This window comes from Engystomops pustulosus, chromosome 4 (genome assembly GCF_040894005.1).
Source record: "Engystomops pustulosus chromosome 4, aEngPut4.maternal, whole genome shotgun sequence".
Lineage (NCBI taxonomy): Eukaryota > Metazoa > Chordata > Amphibia > Anura > Leptodactylidae > Engystomops > Engystomops pustulosus.
In genome coordinates, this window is record NC_092414.1 from 89,613,756 (window position 1) to 89,632,870 (window position 19,115).

The following is a 19,115-nucleotide window of genomic DNA, read 5'->3' on the forward strand; positions in this document are numbered from 1 at the left end:
AAGTCACACTGGACTTTTCGCAGCGATTGTGCAAAAATATGCGACTTTTTCAGATATTCACATCTTGATTCACATTTTATGACAAATCAGGTGCAGCAGTGTAAAACTCATGTGGCGAACGTTGCAAAACATGTTTAAAATTGTGGCGCAACTACGCTAAAAAGTCACAAAAAAAAAGAGAGAAAAAAATAGTTTCATAAATGACCCAAAAAGTCTCAAGTAAAATGACATCCCTCCAGTGTCTTCAGATCCAAACATACAGTTCTATGTAAAAGACAAAATTCATGGTCCTTTAGTCTAAAAACAGTCCCATGTAAAATTGTTATTCCCTTCCTTTCTCCCTCTAAACCTACAGTCCCATGTACAGAACATCATTCCCTGTAGCCCCGTCTACTATGCAGTCCCATGTAATAATGTACTACTTCCTGTAGTGTCCACAGAGCTGTCATATAGGAAGCCGCCGAGAGGCCCCGCCCCTTCCCGTGACATCACACCCACAGGAGCAGCTCCATGCTAGATACGAGCGAGCGGGAAGTCTGTGTTTGAGTGGAGACGTCATGGACCGGTAAGGCCGGGCACCGGAGGCTCAGGCCGGAGCTGTGCTGCAGGTGGCGCACGCCGTGCGGAGCTGGTTCTGTGAGAGAGTTGGCGGGCTCCTGTGTAACCGGGCCACATGGGGCGAGTGTCCGCGCCATGTCCATAGCTTGTATTTGTAGGGAGATCATTTAGAGACCGGGCGTAGTTGTGAATATGTAGTAACGTGTGGTGACACGGGTAACATTACTTTACGTTGTAGACTGAGATGCCAAGACACTGATGGGCTGACTAGTCAGTTTCTGGGGCTCACAGGCTCCAGTTGGGCTTATTGGGGGGACCCCACTGCTCATACATGGTGGGCTACACTGAGGACACACTAATCATTATTAAAGAGGACCTGTCACCCTTAAAAAAAAAAAAAAATAGGAGCTGCTTTCTACAGTAACCTAGTGCTATAACAGTCCCAGCTGTTACACTGCTAGTGTAATGGGAAACCTCCGATAACGCTAACACCGCTGCGCTGTAGACTAGAAACGCCGGACTGCTCTCGAAGTGGTCCAGTGTATTCATGAGGGGAAGGTCCGTGACTGTGTCATATGGCAGTCACCTCTCCTAAACCCGCCCCCTGCCATGAATACACCAGAAAGCTTTGAGAGCGGTCCGGCATTTCTAGTGTACAGCGCGGGAGTGTTTCCGATACTGCTAGCAGTGTAACACTGTTGGGACCGTTGTAGCACTAGCAGCTGCTTACTTTAGTAATGTGCCGTTTATAAGGGTGACAAGTCCTCTTTAAAAGGCATCTGGCAGCAGATTTGCTGGTGGTAGACTGTCCCCACTGTCATGCTCCTTACCTTAGGGGTCTTCTCTATCGGTTTTCTCCTCCAAGACACTGGCTGTCTGCTGCCCTTGCGGGAGGGACATAATATGAATTTTTATTATGAGATGCGCATAGTTTATTAGCGGCCAGTCCATTACCATATTTTTATAAAGTGTTTTTTTTCATGGACAAACGGTCCTTACAAAGGAGCAAAAAACTGATACATTAGACCCTCTTAGGGAAGGAGCATGACAGTGGGGACAGTCTACCACCAGTAAATTAAAGGAAACCTGTCCAGAGCATATAGCTGCCACAGTACTACTGACCTCTTATGCAGGATAGTGTCCAGGTCACAATATTTTCTGGGAGATTTTGCTTCAAACAGAAACTGCACTTTGACTATTTGTATTCAAATAGTCAGTGAGGAGTCATTGGGGCGGAGTAAAATCACACTGGAATGTTCCTTCATTAGTATCACTGATGTCCCATGTCCAGGTACAGCACCATATGTCTACAGTAGTTTATGGAGAATTATTTGTGCTATGAAATAATAATAATAAAGCAGAAAGCAACTAGGTCAGCATGACTCTCTAGGTCACAATGTCTCCTGTATGTCAAGAGTGATGGCTCTTTTAAAACCTTTTCTGCTAATGAAGTCCTATTAGGGTTTGTTTTTTGGTTTTACCATTATTCGACCATTTTATTTTTTTCCCACTTACCTCGTTAAGATTAATTTTAACATTTTAATTCATTATAACCATGTTGGGGATGGTTATTTGTTGAATTTTTTATGAACTTTTTTTGGGCTTTAATAATAAATCTTTATATAGTCATACGTCATTATCCATCATGCTATACATCCTATTCTATAATGCTATTCTGAATATTAGTGCTGGTATTCTAGTTTTCTGTCATACAAGCACTAAGAGTTACAATTCCTCACAAGCCGCAAAGAATTGCCACCGAGTACGTGTCAAAGGGGCCAGGCCTGCGTGCTAGTTTTAGCCTGCAGGATATGAAGTAATTCTACGCCAGCCATTACCTTGCCTAGAATTGCTCTTCTGACTAACGGATATGAGGAGGCCAGAGCCTCTTGTTGTATCTATCAGGGTGACAGCACTAAGCGCCAGCGTGTGATAAATTCACGTGAATTGTGGAAAAAAATGCATTTCTGCAATTTTTTAACATTTTAACCAATTTTTTTTTCTATTTCACATTAGTATACCTGACAGGCCACCTATTAGATTCTGGATAGATTCTACCAGCATTAGTTAGTAACCTACTTACCTCTACAATGGTACTCCGTATGATACCATGGTCACTATGGCTCCAGCATTAAATGGGTTATCTATGTGCTTGCCATTTTTACCCAACTCCCTGCACACTGCAATCCTAAAGGATTACTGCACTGCTATTTATGGCTTCATGAGGCCAGTGCAGTGGATCCAAGTCGTTAAAGGGGTTATATATATATATATATATATATATCTATCTGGCTGGGGGTGCCACAAAAACGTATGCTTACCTTTTCCGTTATTTCTCGCACCAACGCTGTTTCTTTACAGAGGCAGGCAGCCCACACATCTACCGTAAAGACTGCACAACCCCTTTAATAATTGGATTACTGTGACATGACTGCTGGATAAGATACCTGCTTTTAAATATCTTTTTTTTTTTTTTTTTTCCCTACAGGAGGTCTCATGTCGATTTGTCCCCAGTTGTTCGGGAGGCCGAAATCTCCAGAACAGCAAGGCGCCAGAGTTCTCACCAAAGATTATCCTGTATCCTTTAGTTTATTTAGGCTGATAATTTAACACCATTTAATTCTTGTATTTATTCATAAACTGAAAATAAAGGTAATACAGGCTATGATTGCTCAATGCTTTGTATCAGCTATCTCCAGCATCTTTAGGCTTGGGCTGCGCTGGCATTCTGCAGCAATAAGTTTTCCACTGCGGATCCTCCCTGTGTTTCTCCTGTGGATTCAGATGAAATTGGTTTTGTCATGTTATTGAGGAGTCCAAACTGTGTGGGAATACCCCTTTTAGGCTGTATATACAAAGGTAAAATATACTCCGGATAAGAAATTAACACATTCTCTAATTTATTTATTTTTGTTAACAAAAATACAGCATTCCAACCTTTCTCTCAGTCCTGGTGTACACAATTTCAGTTGACCTGGGATTCGACTGTAAATCAGAAGTCTAGGGTCAGGCAGGACATATTGGGGCAGATTTATCAAGTGTCAAAGGTTAGACTGTGCAGAGTTAGACTAGACAGTCTTATTCTGCACCAGATTTGTATGTCTGGCACAGTATTAGACTGTCTAGTGGTACACTTCTCCTCCAATTAATTGGCTTACTTTACGCCTGAAAATTAGAAAAAAAATTGTCGGGTCAGCAGTATTTTTGGCGCACTGACCTTTTTGGTGCGGGGCTATGCTTCCTTTTCACAGGCCACTTCCCTTTTTGTTAAGCTAGTCTTTGGAGAGCCAGAAAACTATCTAAAACCCTTTTATAAATATGGTGCAAACTGCGACACAATTCGGTCGTAGACAGATTTATAAATCTCCTGTTGGATGCTGCACTGAGCTGTTCTCTGTCTTCAGCCCCTCCCCTTTTCATTCCAAGACAAGCGCACACACTCAGGAGTGTAAATCTACAAGTTACAGACAAATAAGGTCTTTATCCAGGGGAGGGAGGCAGCAGGGCTGACAGTGTATGTTATGGCTGAGTTAGCAGGGCTGAGATGTCAATATGTATTATTATTATGCTCATAAGCTAAATGAAAGTGTATATAAACCTGGACCCTGATAATCTTTGCACATTGTAATCTCACAGCACTAGAGGGATCATGAAGTGTCTGCTTAGAGCGTCCCGACCCACACATTTTGTAATTTTACACTGACCATCACTGAGGAGCTAAAACAGCAATAAAACTTGAGTAAAATTGTAGTGGTTAAAAATGATCTTTGTGTAAAATCTATTAGGGGATTTAAACTTGAGAATTTTCATTCATAGGCAAAACCCTTTAATATGCTATGTTCCCATAGTTGACCTCAGGAGGTGAATTATTCACCTTCTTTATACCATCAGAGTTTATATGACAGTGATGGCGAACCTATGGCACGGGTGCCAGAGGCGGCACTCGGAGCCCTTCCTGTGGGCACCCAGGCTGTCACCCCAGGACAAAGTTCACCTGACAGGACTTGAATCTTCCTGCAGTTCTAGACTCAATGCTGTTTTAAGGTGACACATTAACTGATTGGAACTACAAGCAGGTGTGAACAGGGCTAGATTATCTTTTGAGTTCCCCTTGCTGGCCCCATGATAGTTCCTGTACAAAGAGACCCTGGCAAGAAGCTACAATGATGTCTGAATTAGCTCTCCTGCTTTCAACTTTATTGAACTTTATTTCCTATACTCAGGAGATTGATACGATTGAATGATTAGAATAACAGGGAGCAATAATTTACTGTTTAAATTGTCATATTGGCACTTGATGGTAAATAATTAGGTTTTGGTTATTACTTGGGCACCCAGTCTCTAAAAGGTTCGCCATCACTGTTATATGAGGTCTGTTAATTGTGGCAGACTTTCTGCATAACAATCTGTGTAAAAGATCTTCATTTATGAACTGTGTGTAGGGGGGCTAAATATTAACATTGGTGTAAGTACTATAATCACCATAAGACACATACATTGAATGAATATTGGAGAAAACAAAAAAACAATAATCCTAATTACACATTACTCTGAAGCAAATGAAGTGTTTGAGGAAAACTTCAGAAAGCGGTACCTGCAATATATAGCAGGATATGATCCTTCAACCCGCTTTTCTTTTGAAGTATGTACAAACCCCCAAATGATAAAAAACACATATCTAAACTAAATAGGAACTCCTACAAAGACATAATACATCCAACTAACACAACCATACCGACATACAAGACACCACTCACAAACTAGAGGGGACAGAAAGGAGGAAGGGGGGGAAGAATCCCATCACTTAACTGCAGATTACAGACCTCTAATAGAAAGATCAACTGTTGGGACTCTGAATGAGACCCACAGAAGCCATCTTAGATGGAATTGGTACGCCGCATCATGCTGGAAGTCCTAAATCGTTGTCATATTTTTACACAGTTTGTTATGTACAACTCAAGGTATCAAGTATTTGTGAAGTGTTAAAAAAAACGCAAAAAAACTGCTTTTGAAAATTAAAAACGGAGAAGTGTGGGGTGCTTCTGTGTTCTGTCCCCATCGTGGGACCACCTTAAGCTGCATTGACTGCTATATCTCCACATCCCCAAAATGCTAAATTTATCAAATTATAAAAGTAATAAATGACGTGAAAGCAAATGGTAAATAGAACTGGCATTAAAATTCTCCCAGTGCAATGTGTTCAGTGTTGCACAGGCAACTATTGGGGTTTGACATCCCACATGTACAAAGTGTAAGTGAAGTATGTTCTCCTTAATGGCTTTGGCACAGCTAATGACAGCTGGAGTGGCTCTAATCCAGCAAGACCTTCCATCACATCTAGGACTCCTGCATCTCTTCTTCGACAGAGCAGTAAGTTGTTGGTTTTGATAATTTTTTACATCTGATCGGACTACAATTAAAATTACTTTGTGTGTGGTTAAAATGGATATGTTGGATAGGGGACTGCTCTCTGATATCCTATCAATATCCTTTGTCTCCTACACTCTCCACTTGCAACCATGAGCGCGACTATGCTATCTATTTTAATTGAAAACCATCTGTAATTGCAGCCACATTGTACACTAGTTCTGCCATGAAAAGTTGAGACCTTTTCTTTCCGCATTAATGAATGTTGCTGTGGAAAAGGTCTCACTGAGTACATTTTAATCTCATGATTGTTTTGTGGTTCTTAAAATGATTTTTTGTTTTCTTATAGTGACTCCACAACCCTGGAATACAGCAAGGCCGCCAGATGTATCTGCGATTATGGGTTCAGCCGGGAGATCCCCACGTTTAGTTCAGACACCGGGGCGACTACTAGATGTTTCTGTTGTAGGTTCAATCTTTTTGTTTTTGTTGCTAGTTGATATAATGTCCCATTTGTGTCCTGGAGTTGCGATTTATATTTGAACAATATTGTTATTTGTTACCATTTTTTTTGTTTAATTGTAGCTGCCCAATCTGGATGATAGTGCATACACAGCCTCATTTTCTCCTCAGAGGACTGGTATTTTTACAACATTTGATAGTCCCAGCTTTACAGAAGATATTACACTGAGTGCAGTCATGATGAGAGAAGAAGATCCAGGAGAAGCAGGTAAGGTGAAATGAATAGAACAGAAAAATATTCATTTAAAAAAAAATCTGGATTGACATTATTATTATTTACACAACATGTTTTCAATGTGAGGCATCTATTTTTTTTTTCAAAAGCAGACAGTTTTGGGGTGTTCTTCCTGTATTGAATTGAATAGAATGATGGCATATCCACAGAATATATTATATGCCGTATAAGCCAAGTTTTTTAACACAATTTTTGTGCTGAAATTTTCCCAGTTTGCTTATACTCGGGAATACAAAAAAAATAGAGTACTCCATCTGACGCCCCGGGTAGCTCCCCTTCTTTCTTCATGTGCGCAGGCGCCAGGTTCGTGCGCATGGCCTGGCGACACACAAACTTTGATGTCAGCAGTGGCTAATATCATAGTTTGTGTGAAGGCCTTGCCGTTAGCATGGACTTGTCGCTGACCTTAAGCTGGCCCGCATGAAGGAAGAGCTGCCCAGGGTGTTGGAGTATGTGCTTGGCGTACTGGGGGCTGGATGTCTATATATCACAGGGGGCTTGCTGGATGGCTATATGCTACTCATACTTGAGTCAATAGGTTTTCCCAGTTTCTGGTGGTAAAATTAGGTGCCTCAGCGTATACTCGAGTATATAGGCATGTGTATGCCCCACCTCCGTGCCCAGCTTTGGTATGCAGAACAGTGGCTGCCTATTCTACCTGTTCCACTTATGGACACTGCATGTAGATTAAAATAAAAAAATATCTTGACTACGCTTAAAGGGCCATAGTGACGTTAACGTTGGAAAAAAATTATGAAAATATATTTTAATTATAACCTGTAGTAGTTATGGTAACAGGCAGAACCCTGAAAAAAATCTATATACCTGGTTCATGCTTTTGTTTTTTATTTTTGTCTTGAATTTAGCAACAATGAGTCTTTATCAGGAATTCCTGAAATCGTTTCAGAAGCTTCCATCCAGTGCAGTTTTTGATCTTGTAGAAGAGTATGAAAATATGTGCAATGAACAGGTAAAAATTTGTTTTACATTTCCTCTCCGATAATATTTCAGCATTTTGTACTGTGCTTTGCACAAAGTGCTTTTACTAGTATGTAGGGTTTTTATGTAGAGGTGAAAAGTGATGTGACGAGTTAAGATAAAGTAATAACCATGAACACCTGCCTGGCATAATAAAGCTGTCCTAATTTTATTGTTTTGTTTCTAAAACAATGTTTCTAGTCTGTGGCCTTTGTGTTGCTACAGGGGATAGACTAAATATATCAAATGCTAATCTTGATAAAGGCACTTTCCACTACAGGTTTTGTGTAATCTGCATACTTTTGCAAGCCAAAATCTGAATTGTGAAATGTAAAAATCTTTTCTATAATAACGCTGCTTCTGTATTTTGGACCCACTATTAATTTGGCTCATACATACTTGTGACAAGTGACAAATTCTGTTGAGTAAATGTAGTATAAGACACTAATCTACATTTTTCACACTTTTAAGGTCAGTTTACTGAAAAAGATAGTCAATCGTGTTACTCCAGGACAGCAAAAGTTTTCGAAAACTGCCAGTGTCCTGTGGCTACTACGACAAGAGATGGTGACTTGGAGGCTAATTGCGTCTCTGTACAGGTTTGTCCTCTCATTTCCTCCATGGTTTACAAGTATGACATGGTTGATCATGCAAATCTGGGGAATTCAGGTTTTTTTTTTTTTTGTTATGTTTTTTTTTAAACTTGGCTACACCTTCCCAGTTAATGACATGCTGGTTTGCCGTCAATTTCTTCTCCTGGCTAACCTGCTCTGAGTACTATCTCTGCATCCTCAACCCTCAGGTCCCTTCTACACTCGCTAGTGTGATGCGATGAACTTGCATCAAACTCGCAATTTGTGCTGCCCGGATCGCACGGCCCAAACGCTACAAACCGGAACTGACATGCTGAGTTCAGTTCCGGTTTGCAGCGTTCGGGCAATGCGATCTGGGCAGCACGCATTATGAGTGTGATACGAGTTCATTGCATCACACTAGCGAGTGTAGAAGGGGCCTGAGGTTATTTTCATGCATTACAGAATGGCTGTGGGATTTATACCAGAGATATTCTTACAGCCATGTAATACAGAGACAAAACTCAATGGATGTGCAACAGACACGTTACACACGGTAGTGGGAATCAACTCTAAGGCAGCAACACTGTTCTCGCAAGGGAGTAATACCAGGTTGTGATTAGGAAAAGGAAGGCATTGTAAGGACCCACAGAAGTTTTTTCATGTTAATTTAAGAGAGCATAGATGAAGAGTATAATAAACCCCCAGATAAATCTTTAGTCAATTTATCTTGTTTATATTTTTTTCTCATCCTAAGAGACCGCATACATTCTGCATTAGAAGATGAAAACATGTTTGAGATTGTGGTAAGTAGTTGTGTTATGTGATTGTTGTGTGTGTTGTTCCTCTTTATGGAATTTTTTTTTTTATCCCTTTTCAGGCCCCAAATGCCAGTGAAAAAATGATTGTGGACAAACTGTTTGAGCGAGATTCACTTGTAAGGCAGAGTCAGGTATGGTTAAGTGTCCTACTTTTACATGAAATACTGTTTGCCACAATTTATGCAAACTTGTACATAGTCTGAAACCACCTTGCTAGAAAACCAATTTTTCTTTTCACTCTTTAGTTGGTGGTAGACTGGCTAGAAAGCATTGCCAAGGATGATGTTGGTGATTTCTCTGAGAATATTGAGTTTTATGCAAAAGCAGTTTACTGGTATGTAGACATTAAAAATGGGTACATTAGTACAATGTTTCAACTATGGTCTTCAATGGTAGATGGTGAAACACATTTAAGCCCAGTACCTAGGCTGAGGCACTTTTCAAACGGCATGTGCTTTCCTGGCCATAGCCCGGGAGGCCACATGGCAGCTCGCTGGAGAGAAGTGAGCGCTGCACATTTGTACTTGCAGGGGAAGATTGATTCCCCCCCCCCCCCAGTACAGTACGGCATGATGGATGTATTGCCCACTAAAATGGGTAAACATATTGCCCATTGAAAGCCATAAGAATGTATGCAACCCATACCGCAACAGTATGGGTTTCATACGGCTGTATTAACGTGTTTGTAAAAGCGGCCTCACACCAGCATGTACAACATGGAGCAGCAACATTGTAAACCTAAGTCCTATATGTCGTAGCAATGGAGGGCACCACTTACAAATGTGGGCTGCAGCACTATGTGTGGTGTGCACTTAGCCCTACTTTTTATCTTGGGTATATATGTCCGAAACCTGTTTAGTTGGGTTAAATTTATGTAATCTATACATTCTATTTTATTTTCTAATGTATATGTGACTCAGGTTAGTGCACATGTTGATTAAGAAACTAATATAAAATTTTAGAGGAAAACTACATTTCTGCTGGCATTTTTAACTTATACGAACAATGTTTGTTTTATGGTTATAAGGCAAAATGTAGTAGTAAAAACGCCAACAGTGCCCACACACAATAGGCCAAATAAAGGCTTGCTGTCAAGAGGTTAATATTCAGTACGTGTGCAGCATCATTGCTATGACTGGGAATTCTAGTTGCTTCTGCAACATGGGTAACTGATGCAACTGAACCTGATTTGATTCAAATTGTATATATCATACGGTGTTGTTTTGTCCTAGGGAAAATACCCTCCACTCATTAAAACAGAAAAACCTTTTAGCATTGGGAAGCAAACGTCCATTGGTCACAGAACTGGTATGTATAAACTTAAAATGGAAAAAAAGTGAATTCAGCAGTCACTTGCATGAGAGGGGCATTAACTTAAATGGGTATTCCCACACATTCTCTAATTCAAGGTTATTAACAAAAATACAACATTTCACAGGTATTCGTTCCAACCTGTCTCAATCAGTCCTGGTGTATACAATTTTGGTTTCCCCATTATCCATCTTCTAATTTTTATGGTCGGCATGGCAGAATCTTCTCATGAATAGCTTCTCCTATCTGCACGATGCAGTGTGATCTCTGCCCCTTTGGCCTTGATTACAAGATGAGTTCACACACAGACCTTTTCTGCCTGCAAGCAGCAGCGTACACAGACTTACTCTACAAGCTAGAGAATGTTCAGAAGCTAAATAAAAGTGTAAATAAACCTGACTGCACAACTGCTGGCAACCTGGCGTTTGCGCATGTGAAGAAAGATGAGGTACAGCCCATGGAGCTGTCACGGATCTACAGTGCACATGAAGATGGAGTACTCAGTTTATTTATTTTTACCAGCAAGCTATACCCTACAGGGGGCTGGCAAGCTATATATACCACAGGGGGATGGCATTCACTGTCATTTACTCATCACCTAATCCTGCTCTACTGAAAAGTGGATATAGTTGTATCTAGTTAAGTCTGTTTTAGCTTGTAGCTTTCTTTTAAACATTCAAATGGAAATTCCGGGAATATGAACTTCTACTAATCCGTAATGCTACGAATATATACAACAAAACACAATTTCATTATCACAGAACAGAGCTTAATAGTTTGCTTTTATGATTCACAAAAGTCTATGGGCTTTCTAAAAGTGATCTCAACCATGTTCGTCACTGTATACTACAAGTCCCATAATCCTTCAGTTCCCAGTAACGGCTCCTCCCTCTGTTCCCAGTGATGACGTGGAACAGACTGTCCTGCTCTTTAACCATAGTAATGATGTGTAACTGCTATCATAACACATTGCTTCACTGAGATGTCTCGCCACAACATTGGCCTTGCAGGATGCACTGCAACCAACCAACTACAGCCAAACATAGTGATGATCACATGACCTGCCCAGGCAGATGCAGGACATGTCATGTGGACATGTGACAGCGGCCAACTTTTTTCCTTTGTCTCCTCCACAGGACCAAAGTCATAGGACTGTTTAAAAGGGCAGTAGCATATTAATTCCTCATTATACTGTATGCAAAATTGTAAATAACAGCTAATTGCATATTAGCTTGCAGTTGAATGAACCATTTTGGTAGGAATTATGCTTATTCCAGGAATAACCTTATACCTGTTTTGCTATCATATTATTTGATACATTGGATCCTTTCTGGATGCATACAGCAGATAAAAAGAAGTATGTAAACCCATAGGTGTCCATTTGATTTGCCGTCACGCTTCCATCAATTCTATTACAGAGAAAATTGTGCACAATATTGTGACTTTCTTTACCTCAAATTTGCGCTTTTAATTTTAGCACTTGATTCTTTGGCTTTATTTTTTATAGTATTGCTTGTCTCAAACATCAAAAGTGAAATTGCAAGTTGTTTTGCTTTAATTTTTCCTTAGGATCCTGATGCTCCCATAAGACAAAATCTTCCCTTAGATGATCTTGATCGTGAAGATGATATAAGACTTCTGAAGTACCTATTTACCTTGATCAGAGCTGGCATGACTGAGGAGGTAAATTCTGTGTAAGGGTGCGGGCACACATTAGCGCTGCTTACCCCTCCTGTTTCCATAGAGCAGCGCAGAGCTGGAACCGCAACAATAAAATATTGGGAATGTCTCCGTGTGTGGCTCACCACACCAAGACCAAGCGCCATAGAAAGAAATAGGGACTGATATGCAGCTGCATTTCGGTCCCATTACATGTGAATGTACCCTAACTTTATTGCATTTTTATTTTGACATCTTATAATTGTATTTTGGTTATAGATTTTAGGTGTCAGTCAGCTTAGTATTCAAGAGAGTTGTTAATCCTTTAGACTTGAAAAGCTCTTGACATGTATAGTCCATATACTGTGTGGCATTTAATTTTCTTTTACTCAGACTTTTAAAGGGATTTTTCCACTAAGCCAGTTATGCACTATACACAGTTAGGCCCTATCTTGCTCATTGTGTGTGTGTGGGGGGGTCTCTGATGGTTCTCAGATCACTAGAAAAGGAATCGATGTACCACTGTTGCACCCCTCGTAGCACCGCAGAGATGGCCGGAGCCATCGATTGCACATGCATGGGCTGCCCTGTTGATCTCTTTGTAGCTGATTTAAATTGCTGAGTACAGCGCTCCATCAGCTCCAAAGAGTTGAATGGGGCAGCGCCGCCTTGTGCTCCGGCCCTCTCTGTGGTGCTGCATGGCTTGTCACAATATCTCAATTGTCCTGTTATAGATTTGCTGTATAAAATGAAAAATAAACAGTAAAATCCTTTTCTTCTTTCAACAGGCACAGCGCTTGTGTAAAAGATGTGGGCAAGCCTGGCGAGCAGCAACATTAGAGGGGTGGAAACTGTATCATGACCCCAACATTACTAAAGGTAGTATTCACTTTACTTTTTAACTCCTGTTGCTACATGATATCGTATTGTTAATTCTTACCATGCAGCTAGTGATGAAATAAAAAAAACACTAAGACTGCACTCCATGGTTCATTGGCATTTTTCAGTTTTACGGTAAGGGATGGAAATATTAGTTCTCTATATGTACTTTAATAGAAGTTCAAAAATGTAACCTGTGCTGAAGTCAATGTAATAATTGCAGCCACTTTTTGTGGTTTATTTTATAGGTGGAGGGGAACTGGAGCAGGTGGAGGGTAATCCCTATCGATGTGTATGGAAAGCTTGCTGCTGGCGTATGGCTGATGATGTAAGTTTGTAATATACTGTTTTTAGATATTGTTATACTAGAGCAGTGGTGGCGAACCTATGGCACGCGTGCCAGACAGGGCACGCAGAGCCCTCTCTGCTGGCACGCATGCCATCATCCTCCACCGTGTGCAGAGGCCCGCAGGTCCACAGTTTAGAAGAACAGCATCTGCACCTTGCGCTCAGATACAGAGCAGGCAGGTCACACTGCACGGGTAGATGCAGTTCTTCTAAACTGAGGACCTGCGGGCCCCTCAGATGCCGCCCACAGCCGGGTGCAGGATGTCTGTGCTCCTGTCAGAGGAGCGCTGATCTATAAGAAGATCCCAGTGCAGCGCTGGGAGCAGGAAGCAGCATGGAGAGCTTGTACCTCCCCCTCCTACTAGGAGACCTGAAGTGGAGCCGGGACAGAGAGAGAGGGGGAGGGGGATGCTGTGACCCGGAACATCCAGAGGCTGCTGTGTGCCTTCCTCATAGAGAACTGTAAGTTGTACAGTGTCTACAATGTGTTTATACAGTCCACATACATATATACCTGTGCTATGCATATATGTGTGTGTATATGTGACATTTACACACATATGCATAACACAGATATATAATATGTCTTTGTTATGCACGTGTGTGTGTTTATGTCTGTGTTATGTGTATATAAGTATATGTGTGTGTCTGTATCTGTGCTGTGCATATTTGTGTGTGTATATGTGTATATATATGTCTGTGTATGCATACTGTATATGTGTGTACTGTATATGTCTTTGTTATGCACTTGTGTGTGTTTATGTCTGTTATCTGTATATAAGTATATGTGTGTGTCTGTATCTGTGTTGTGCATACTGTATATATGTGTATATATATATGTCTGTGTATGCATACTGTATATATGTGTGTACTGTATATGTCTGTGTTATGCATATTGTATATATGTGTGCACTGTATATGTCTGTGTATGCATACTGTATATATGTGTGTGCTGTATATGTCTGTGTTGTGCATACTGTATATATGTGTGTGCTGTATATGTCTGTGTTATGCATACTGTATATATGTGTGTAATGTATATGTCTGTGTATGCATACTGTATATATGTGTGTAATGTATATGTCTGTGTATGCATACTGTATATATGTGTGTACTGTATATGTCTGTGTTATGCATACTGTATATGTGTGTACTGTATGTCTGTGTTATGCATATTGTATATATGTCTGCACTGTATATGTCTGTGTTATGCATACTGTATATATGTCTGCACTGTATATGTCTGTGTTATGCATACTGTATATATGTCTGCACTGTATATGTCTGTGTTATGCATACTGTATATGTGTGTACTGTATATGTCTGTGTTATGCATACTGTATATATGTGTGTACTGTATGTCTGTGTTATGCATACTGTATATGTGTGTACTGTATATGTCTGTGTTATGCATATTGTATATATGTGTACTCTGTATATGTCTGTGTTATGCATACTGTATATATGTGTGTACTGTATGTCTGTGTTATGCATACTGTATATATGTGTGTACTGTACATGTCTGTTATGCATACTGTATATATGTGTGTACTGTATGTCTGTGTTATGCATACTGTATACATGTGTGTACTGTATATGTCTGTGTTATGCATATTGTATATATGTGTACTCTGTATATGTCTGTGTTATGCATACTGTATATATGTGTGTACTCTGTATATGTCTGTGTTATGCATACTGTATATATGTGTGTACTCTGTATATGTCTGTGTTATGCATACTGTATATATGTGTGTACTCTGTATATGTCTGTGTTATGCATACTGTATATATGTGTGTACTGTATGTCTGTGTTATGCATACTGTATATATGTGTGTACTCTGTATATGTCTGTGTTATGCATACTGTATATATGTGTGTACTGTATATGTCTGTGTTGTGCATACTGTATATGTGTGTACTGTATATGTCTGTGTTGTGCATACTGTATATGTGTGCACTGTATATGTCTGTGTTGTGCATACTGTATATGTGTACTCTGTATATGTCTGTGTTATGCATACTGTATATATGTGTGTACTCTGTATATGTCTGTGTTATGCATACTGTATATATGTGTGTACTCTGTATATGTCTGTGTTATGCATACTGTATATATGTGTGTACTCTGTATATGTCTGTGTTATGCATACTGTATATATGTGTGTACTGTATGTCTGTGTTATGCATACTGTATATATGTGTGTACTGTACATGTCTGTGTTATGCATACTGTATATATGTGTGTACTGTATATGTCTGTGTTGTGCATACTGTATATATGTGTGTACTGTATATGTCTGTGTTGTGCATACTGTATATATGTGTGTACTGTATATGTCTGTGTTGTGCATACTGTATATGTGTGTACTGTATATGTCTGTGTTGTGCATACTGTATATGTGTGTACTGTATATGTCTGTGTTGTGCATACTGTATATGTGTGCACTGTATATGTCTGTGTTGTGCATACTGTATATGTGTGCACTGTATATGTCTGTGTTGTGCATACTGTATATGTGTGCACTGTATATGTCTGTGTTGTGCATACTGTATATGTGTGCACTGTATATGTCTGTGTTGTGCATACTGTATATGTGTGCACTATATGTCTGTGTTGTGCATACTGTATATGTGTGCACTGTATGTCTGTGTTGTGCATACTGTATATATGTGTGCACTGTATATGTCTGTGTTATGCATACTGTATATATGTGTGCACTGTATATGTCTGTGTTATGCATACTGTATATATGTGTGCACTGTATATGTCTGTGTATGCATACTGTATATATGTGTGTACTGTATATGTCTGTGTTGTGCATACTGTATATATGTGTGTACTGTATATGTCTGTGTTGTGCATACTGTATATGTGTGTACTGTATATGTCTGTGTTGTGCATACTGTATATGTGTGCACTGTATATGTCTGTGTTGTGCATACTGTATATATGTGTGCACTGTATGTCTGTGTTGTGCATACTGTATATATGTGTGCACTGTATATGTCTGTGTTATGCATACTGTATATATGTGTGCACTGTATATGTCTGTGTTATGCATACTGTATATATGTGTGCACTGTATATGTCTGTGTTATGCATACTGTATATATGTGTGCACTGTATATGTCTGTGTTATGCATACTGTATATATGTGTGCACTGTATATGTCTGTGTTATGCATACTGTATATATGTGTGCACTGTATATGTCTGTGTTATGCATACTGTATATATGTGTGCACTGTATATGTCTGTGTTATGCATACTGTATATATGTGTGCACTGTATATGTCTGTGTTATGCATACTGTATATATGTGTGCACTGTATATGTCTGTGTTATGCATACTGTATATATGTGTGCACTGTATATGTCTGTGTTATGCATACTGTATATATGTGTGCACTGTATATGTCTGTGTTATGCATACTGTATATATGTGTGCACTGTATATGTCTGTGTTATGCATACTGTATATATGTGTGCACTGTATATGTCTGTGTTATGCATACTGTATATATGTGTGCACTGTATATGTCTGTGTTATGCATACTGTATATATGTGTGCACTGTATATGTCTGTGTTATGCATACTGTATATATGTGTGCACTGTATATGTCTGTGTTATGCATACTGTATATATGTGTGCACTGTATGTCTGTGTTATGCATACTGTATATATGTGTGCACTGTATGTCTGTGTTATGCATACTGTATATATGTGTGCACTGTATGTCTGTGTTATGCATACTGTATATATGTGTGCACTGTATGTCTGTGTTATGCATACTGTATATATGTGTGCACTGTATGTCTGTGTTATGCATACTGTATATATGTGTGCACTGTATGTCTGTGTTATGCATACTGTATATATGTGTGCACTATATATGTCTGTGTTATGCATACTCATAGTGGTGGTAAACATATGGCAGTATTATTTGGCCCTTACGTAGGTTATATTGCTCTAAATTACCATGTTGGCACTTTGTGGTAGATAAGTGGGTTTTGGCTTGCAGTTTGGGCACTCGATCGCTAAAAGGTTCGCCATCACTGTACTAGAGTATGTGGACCTCAAAGGGGGACCTTACATTGGGAATATTTTCTGTGAACCTGAGTATATGGAATTATCTGGTAAATATTCTCTATTCAATCCAAGTATTACACACTTTACCATCAATGTCATTTGCAAGTAAAGAATAAAAAAAAATATGCTTGCCTCTGCCGTTTTGAATGGGTTGTCCAGCTTTGTCAAATAAATGTTCTTTGTATAATGAAAAGTTATACTATTTTCTGGTGTACCTGTTTCAATTCATTGTTTTTCTAGATTTTATTTTCAAGGTAATGAGAAAATTGTAAAGCTTTTCATTATTTGCTCAAATTGTACAACCTATTTTAACCTTAGAGAGCCCGTCACCAGGTTTTTGCATATACAGCTAGTGTCAGGGACTTAGAGAGCCAAATAAACTGACACCCTTCTTTTATTTAAAATTTTATTTACATCCGCATAAATCAATTTTGTTATATGCCCTGGCATCAGAGAAGGCTTGTCCTGCTCGGCTGGGCCTTCCCATTCTCATCCGCATGCATGCACACATGGGGTATACATTGCAGATGTTACAGGACCTTAGATATCATCCTGGTCACAAGACATTAATTGCCCAATGAGCATGCTCTCAGTGTTTCATACAGCAGAATATCATTGCCCTGGGACCTGGGAAACAGGGACAAAGAGGGAGGACAATGCAAGTAAAATTTAATGTGAATGACTTGCATCAGGTGAGTTGCATATAACTTTACAAACTGATCTTTGTAACATTGCAGCCATGGAAAGGAGCCATTTAGGAATGGCAATGCTTTTTAAACATAGTTTTTAATGAAGTCTTTATTTTGGGTGGGTTAATTTAGCTTGACAGGTTCTCTTAAACTTTGCCTGTAGTATGTCACAAGTACCAATGCAATTTTTTTTTCTTTTTTTAATTTTACAGTATGCTGCGAAAGACAACATTTAAACATGCAACTTTTTTTTAACATATGTCAAAATTACTATACCTCTACTGCTAATTAGTTCAGTGTAGAGTAGAAATAATGTTTTATGACTGTAGCCCTTTATTTTTTTTTTTGTGAATTCTCAAGTTACTTTTTTACTTTTAATTGTTTGATTTTCTATTTTCTCTTTTCAATAGAAACATTTAATGTCTGTTTCTCATATATTGCAGGAGCAGTTCAGTAGATATGAAAGAGCAATTTATGCCACACTTAGTGGAAATTTGAAGCAGGTATGACCCTCAAGTTATTAAATGCAAATATAGGTGCATGCATTCATTTACAGTCTGTTCTGTAATCATACATTACTATTGTACTATACAGTATTTAAAATATGCCATTTTGCTACATAACATTACTGGAATATTTGTGTTATGATAAGTTGTGCATTTACAAAGAATGTTTAAAGGGATTGTCCAACACCTGCTCAAAAAAAAATTTACTTACCTCCGGGGTCCCTCCTGGTGCATCTGCACGGAGTTCAGCTGCTGGCCACGCCCACATGTCCCCATAACTCAGCACATGATATAGTGCTGCGACAGGTGGTGGTGGGTCGGCCCGAAGCTGCCCTCCGCGCGGCTTCCGTACCCCTGTAAACAAATGGCGGCACAGCCGGGAGAAATGGCGCCGTGGGACACTGGGAAGGACTGCAGAGGTAAGTAAATGTTTGGGGTTTTTTTTTTTATGCAGCCCCATCCCAACCATATATAAACATATTATTTTTATTTATTTTCTCCAAGTCTTTGACAACCGCTTTTGTGTGTGATGTTTCCCGTTTCTGTTCCGTATCATGGATATAGAGATATATAGG

General features: G+C 39.5%; 1 protein-coding gene across 3 annotated transcripts in view; it reads left to right on the forward strand.

Moving 5' to 3' along the window:
* Nucleotides 1–433: 433 nt before the first annotated feature.
* The window catches only part of NUP107 (nucleoporin 107), a 32,272-nt gene continuing 13,590 nt past the window's right edge, over nt 434–19,115 (forward strand). The window contains exons 1-15 of one of the 3 annotated variants that reach the window (XM_072146671.1): nt 434–565; nt 3,047–3,135; nt 5,848–5,928; nt 6,275–6,390; nt 6,511–6,655; nt 7,549–7,652; nt 8,132–8,259; nt 8,990–9,038; nt 9,113–9,184; nt 9,299–9,387; nt 10,286–10,361; nt 11,934–12,047; nt 12,812–12,902; nt 13,151–13,230; nt 18,478–18,537. In XM_072146671.1, the coding sequence (XP_072002772.1) occupies nt 558–565; nt 3,047–3,135; nt 5,848–5,928; nt 6,275–6,390; nt 6,511–6,655; nt 7,549–7,652; nt 8,132–8,259; nt 8,990–9,038; nt 9,113–9,184; nt 9,299–9,387; nt 10,286–10,361; nt 11,934–12,047; nt 12,812–12,902; nt 13,151–13,230; nt 18,478–18,537 (1,302 nt within the window). In that variant the 5' untranslated portion in view covers nt 434–557. Of the gene's footprint in view, nt 566–611; nt 679–3,046; nt 3,136–5,847; nt 5,929–6,274; nt 6,391–6,510; nt 6,656–7,548; nt 7,653–8,131; nt 8,260–8,989; nt 9,039–9,112; nt 9,185–9,298; nt 9,388–10,285; nt 10,362–11,933; nt 12,048–12,811; nt 12,903–13,150; nt 13,231–18,477; nt 18,538–19,115 lie in introns of those variants that run through there. The other 2 variants (XM_072146672.1, XM_072146673.1) reach the window with 2 other exon arrangements.